Here is a 6,551-nt window from a genome sequence, read left to right on the forward strand (position 1 = left end):
TGATACAAAGTGACCAAAATAGGCCACATAATGGCAATCACAAGTATATCCTGAGACCTCTTTGCCTAAAACCTCAAAATATAGCCAGGCCTATTTTTAGATGAGGGAAAATAATCCATTCCCTTTAGCCTGCCAACATCCACCCCTAATGGAATGAGCTAATCCTAGTGATCTGAACGGTGAATTCTTCATGGTGTTTTGGACGGGGGAAGGAATATAGAATGACAAAGACAATAATAGCCGGCAATCGTTCGGCAGTGCTATTCTAAGCCCCTGACCTGAACAGCTGCATGTAATCCCTATGACGGCCGTCTGAGGGAGACACAGTGTTCTCATTTTGCAGATGAGGAAACTGAGGCACAAAGCAGGTAAGTTAAGTGAAGGGGGTGTCTCACACAGGTGCATTTGTGCTTTCAAATCTCTAACCTACTGCAGAAAGATAAGAGTAACTCCCAGCTCTGATGATGGTACTACCTCAGTTCACTTTTAGAAAATGCAGTAGGATCAAACTAGATTGTGGCTGGATACCTCTCATATGTGCTTCGGAGGGATTTTCTAAGCACTTCCCTGAAGCGCTTTCCTTGCTCCACCTTTTGCAAGTCCGTCCCTCTTTGCAAGTCAGCCCTTAGGCCTTGATCATTTTTGTCCGCACAAACATTTTAATATTTCTAGGCTTATTATGGTGTGGCTTGCAGACAGGTCAATTTTATGCTTTCTGTCATTTTATGTAGGTACAAGAAAATGGTTTCTTATCTGCAATGCCACAGGTCTAGATTCCCTTTAACTATAGGAAAGTAAGCAGTTATTTGATTTGTAATTTAAAAAGCTACTCAGGAGAATGGTGATAGAACTAACTTGTTTTATAGGCTCTCAAGACATTAAGCACTTGGCTCATATTGGAACAAAATAACTTTTACTGAGAAGGGTCTCCTGGACCAATAAATCTACTGAGCTCATTATCATGAATCCTGGGGCTTCAAAACTAGCTTGTACTCTTATGGTCACTGCGTGTGTTCAGAGAAATGGATTTCATGAGAACTGCTGGATGACAGCCTCAAAAACACTCCTCTTGGTGTAAGTCTTGGCTGAGTCTAAGGAGTAAAGAAAAACAAAGGTGCGTGGAGAGGAAATATCTCCTGAACCTACTGCAGGCATTTTCCATTACTGAGAAGCAACAGGCCCGGTGTGCACAGGACACAGTGCAGTTGTGCAACTCCTATATTCCTGGGCTGGCCTAATTTCTGTGTAGCTTTCCTCTGAGATCCCCCAAAGGCTGCAAACTGTGGAGCTTCCATCTTGGTGGACCAGGCACACCAACCACCATTAAAAGGAAGGGTCTGTGATGAGAGAGAAGACGTAGGATACTCTCCTAGTTCCCCACACATAAAGTATTTCCACACCAGGTACTCACCAGCAGACTGTAGAAGAATTCATGGACAAAGAGCCCCATGGCACAGATCACCAGATATAGCAAATGATAGAGGAACTCAACATCCAGAACCATGGCTCGGTAGCCTCTTGTGAATGTCCCACAGTTGCCCACAAAGCTCATTAGAAAGATGATTTTATTGCATACCTGAGAACAATGACAGGACCAGTCAGATGGCACAGACTGTGTAAGAGCAAAGAGAGCGTCTCACACAAATGTATTTCAGTCACCGTGCCCAAACAAATGCTTCCTTTTCCACCTGGTGCCCACCAAACCCGCCAAGAACCATTTGCAGATCTAAGTCATTTCATTACTTTGCTTTTTAGGCATATTACAAAATACATGGTAGTCAAATAACTTCTTGTGCAACAGTAATCAAGTCGCATTTCTCTATGGCAAAAACAAAATTAACACATACTGAGATTATGATTTTCAAAATGAGATATGAATCATTTCTAACATTCTTATATGCATTAGTCAAACACAGAAGTCACCTCAATCCACGAACCCTGTGATCAGCATGATCAAAAGCCTTTTCTGAATTTGTTACATTCTAGGCACTGTAAGGTGGCAATTTAGTGAGCAGTGATCAGTTCTCGCCTTTCACTGCTCCTAAGGTTACAGGGAAAACAAGAATTTTCTTGGGGAAAAAAAAAGGGATTTCAGGATGAGTTCTAATCCCCTGCCCTCTCTTCTGGGAATAACTTCTGATTTTCCTTTGGGGATCCATCCCTCTCTGAGTAGCAGTCTTTCAGGTGTAGGTGAGGCTCTAACCTGGCCGTCACAATATTGTATCCCCCTGGGTACAATGACTGGGTTAGGGATAGACACAGGACCAAAGGGAGCCAATGACATCCACAGAGGTCTTCCCTGGGATTGCTGCAAAAGATAATTTTGTTCTTTCCCGCCGACCTCGAACTTGAGTAGCTATAAACGCTGGAGCTGCCACACCACCAACACTGAAGGCACCACCAATACTGGGGACACAGAGCCAAAAGATGGCAAGGAGGAACTGGGCCTCGAGGCCACTGTCTGAGCCCCATCATCAGCTGTGTCTGAAGCGAGGCTCTTGGTTTCTTGCTCAAAATGAACCAGTACATTTTCTCCTTTGCTGAGGCTGGCATGGATGAGGTTTTCTAACACCTGTAACTGAAGGAGTCCTAACGCAACTACTGTGCAATATAGTCCCACCTTTGATAGAAACCCCAATGGCTGGAAGTCTCTCTCCAGCAATATGTTGACAGAAAAACGTGGCTCAGGAGGAGGCTGGAGAGGAACCTCTCTGGATGCACTTGGTAAAACCATCTTCTGCTACTCCAGCTTCCCTGGCCACAGGTGCTGGGGAAATTCTGCCAGTTAATCTGGTAGGTCGGTGTAAGTGAGCTTCTCGGCAATCAGATAAGCAAGGAAGCCGACACCCACAGATGGTTGCTAGCTTTCTCAGACAGGCTAAGCATTCAATCTGCCAGTTTTTTTTCCAAAATTCTAACCTCTGCTAGTGGAGGGGCTTTCATAGGGTGGGATAGTATCACTGATTCTGGATGATCCACGATGATGTGGTTTCAGGGAAGGGCAGATGGTGCCGTGGGTGACATTACACATTACAGACCTCAAACATGCCCCGGCTCCTACCATCTTAACACCAGGGTGATCCACTTCACCCAAATCCATTTTCCCCTCTAATTTCTGCCCTAGTGTTCTCCACTGCTTCCCCAGGAAATAGCTGCTATTTGTGGTCTCTGCCTGTGGCTGGACTCTGCTTGTTAGTCTTAGATCTGGCTCCCATCCCCACCTCTCTACAGAGGCAGCTCACGCGAAGTCTCCAAGGATTCTGCGCACGCAGCAGTCTTCCCGTCTGCTCTTAGCATCCTTCCCAGCTCCCTGCAGCACGACAGGGCTCCCACCCCACCCTGCTCACCACTCTTCTGGCTGGGCTTTCAGGAACCCGCCCCCCCTTCCCCAGCTCTAAGAACTCCAACATTCTTTCTCTGTCTCCATCCACAGCTACTTTCCCTCTCCCATACATTCCACGTGGGTGCTTTTTTCTTTTAAAATTCCTTCTAAATAATTATTTATTGTAGTTGTTTGCCCCTTCCACCCCAGCTCATGTTGTTGTAAATGGTAATTAATTGTCTCAGTTGAGTCTTTCCCCAACTGATTTGTGTTAAAGAAGTGATAACTGGCTCAGCGCGGTGGCTCATGCCTGTAATCCCAGCACTTTGGGAGGCCCAGGCAGGCGGATCACGAGGTTAGGAGTTCGACACCAGCCTGGCCAATACGGTGAAACCCCACTCTCTACTAAAAATACAAAAATTAGCCGGGTGTGGTGGCATGCGCCTGTAGTCCCAGCTACTCGGGAGCCTGAGGCAGAAGAATCGTTTGAACCCAGGAGGTGGAGGTTGCAGCGAGCCAAGATCATGCTACTGCACTCCAGCCTAGATGACAGAGCGAGACTCTGTCTCAAAACAAAAACAAAAACAAACAAACAAGAAGTGGTAACTGTGGAACGATTATCAGAGAAGGCCAGAGAAAAAAGAACTAGACAGCCCCTAGAAGACAGCCTCTGAAATACTGAACATTTTTTGTATCTAGTTGTTTATGTAATTCTTTTGTATTTCCTTTTTAAATGGTTTCCTCTCACTGCAAGCAATCCTTACATTCTCTCTTGTGGTTCTGGTCATGTATTTCCAAATGCCACAGCTAATGTTAACAGTGCGTCTTTGCACCTGAAGCCCAGTAAGTCAACGAATTAAATGCGTTTTCACCCTGAAAACTAGATCTTTGCATGACTTCGTTTCAGATGCCCACGTTTTTCTTCTCCCAGTCATCTGTGACTGAAAATTTGGAGCCATATTTGCCTCCTTTATCACCGAATCAAGACAGTGATACCCTCTTCTGAAAAAAGGACCCGGAGTACTGATGCGGTTTGGTTCTGTGTCCCCCCAAATCTCCTTTTAAAGTGTAACCTCCAGTGTTGGAGGCGGGGCCCAGTGGGAGGTGACTGGATAATGGTTTAGCGCCACCCGGCCTGGGTACAGTATAGAGACAGAGATCTGGTTGTTTAAAAGTGTGTGGCTTCCTCCTGTTCCAGCCATGTGAAGATGCCAGCTCCGGCTCCGACTTTGCTGCTTTTATTCCGCTATGAGTGACAGCTCCCTGAGGCCTCTCAGCAGCAGATGCTGCCATGCTTCCTGTACAGCGGCAAAGCCTCAGGCCAATTAACCCTCTTTTCTTATAAATTACCCAGTCTCAGACATTGCTTTATAGCAATGCAAGAATAAACTAATACAAGCTCATTGCTTTCTGGGGTAAGGCACTGACTCGGTGCCCACCATGTGTTACTATTTCCTTCCCATTTCTTTTTTCTTTTCTTCTTTTTGACACAGTCTCACTCTGTCACCCAGGCTAGAGTGCAGAGGCGTCATCTCGGCTCACTGCAACCTCCTCCTCCCAGGTTCAAGACATCCTTGTGCCTCAGCCTCTCGAGTAGCTAGGATTACAGGCACATGTTACCACACCAGGCCAATTTTTATATATTTTTAGTAGAGAGAGGTTTTGCATGCATACCAGCCAAGGTGGTCTCAAACTCCTGGCCTTAAGTGATTTGCCCACCTTGGCCTCCCAAAGTGCTGGGATTACAGGCTTGAGCCACTGTGCTCGGCCTATTTCCTTCCCATTTCTGAAGTCCATACCTTCCTTCTTTCTTCTACACTGTGACCAAGACTCAGGCTTGTCAAACCTAATCAAAGCACAGCAACAGCCCCTAAAAAGCCTCCTTGCCTCCAGTCCCTCTCGATGAATCCATATAACATGCCTTACAGAATGCATTTTCTCAAGAATACTTCTTTGTATAGACCATTTCTTGGCTCAAAACACCACAGGCAATTTCCACTACTGGGAACAGAGTTTTCAACATACATTCTATACAACACTAATCTCAAGTGATACTTACGAAAAACTGTGGGAAAATAAGTTTGGGAAACAGAATACGCTATTTTCCTTGAAGATTCCTAATCCATATCCAAATTAGAACATTAAAATCTGAGGGGAAGCCTGAAGTAACGAAACCCTTCATTGTGTTTACCGCAGCATTTTTCACGTTGATTCGACCACGGGACCCTTTTTTCACCTTACATTTATCAACGTGGAATATGCTCTGGGAATGCTGACCTGGGGGATGAAGTCCTGTTGCTTTATCCTAAAATTCCATGCAGCAAGTGACTCATACAGGATTGGTTCCTACTGATCACTACTGAACCATGGACAAGGTGAAATTCTTTATTGTCTTGATAATATCCTGGGCATTGCCACTGTTCTGCTCTGGCCTATAGGGCCCACAAAACCAAACACTCTTCTCAATCTGTGCTTCCTGGCCAGATCCTCTCCATTCCATTTTTTTTTTTTTTTTTTTAATTATTTATTTATTTATTTTTGAGATGGAGTCTCCCTTTGTCACCCAGGCTGGAATGCAGTGGCACAATCTCAGCTCACTGCAACCTCTACCTCCCAGGGTCAAGTGATTCTCCTGCCTCAGCTTCCTAAGTAGCTGGGGTTATAGGCACATGCCACCACACTGAGCTAATTTTTGTATTTTTTGTACAGACAGGGTTTTGCCATGTTGGCCAGGCTGGTCTCGAACTCCTGACCTCAAGTGATCCACTAACCCCGGCCTCCCAAAGTGCTGGGATTACAGATGTGAGCCACTGAGCCTGTCCCTCCAATCCATAGGCCCTAATTTCCATCCTGCCTCCTCCCCACTGTAAGTTTTTCAGCTTGATGTGACCTCGTCTCCTCTAAAGTCCTTTCTGCCTGTGCCATTTGAATACTCACTTTGGGACATTTGTTGTTGCACTGAATTACTATATTATTTTGCAACATCACTTCAAGTTTTGCACAAGGACCTCGGCTTCCTTATATGCTCAGGGCAGAAACCCTGGAAGGCACTTGTAGATCCTCCAGTGCCTCGCATGTCCAAATTTTCTCCTTCCCTTCACCAGGAAACCTCTCCAATGTATGGTTTATATCAGTTTGTCCTAAGAATTCTCCCAGAGATGGAATTGGCTTCTATCTTTCAATGTTACTGAAACAGCATTTCTAAATGCCACCACTGACTTTTAAAGAA

General features: G+C 45.3%; 1 protein-coding gene across 13 annotated transcripts in view; it reads right to left on the bottom strand.

The window, feature by feature from the left end:
• ITPR1 (inositol 1,4,5-trisphosphate receptor type 1) overlaps positions 1 to 6,551 on the bottom strand; it is a 354,903-nt gene that overhangs the window by 40,124 nt on the left and 308,228 nt on the right. For all 13 annotated transcript variants that reach the window (XM_017512642.2, XM_037732852.1, XM_017512640.2 and 10 more), the window contains one exon: positions 1,412 to 1,576. In XM_017512642.2, coding sequence (XP_017368131.1) covers positions 1,412 to 1,576 — 165 coding nt within the window. The remainder of the gene's footprint in view (positions 1 to 1,411; positions 1,577 to 6,551) is intronic.

This window comes from Cebus imitator, unplaced genomic scaffold (genome assembly GCF_001604975.1).
Source record: "Cebus imitator isolate Cc_AM_T3 unplaced genomic scaffold, Cebus_imitator-1.0 Scaffold474, whole genome shotgun sequence".
Lineage (NCBI taxonomy): Eukaryota > Metazoa > Chordata > Mammalia > Primates > Cebidae > Cebus > Cebus imitator.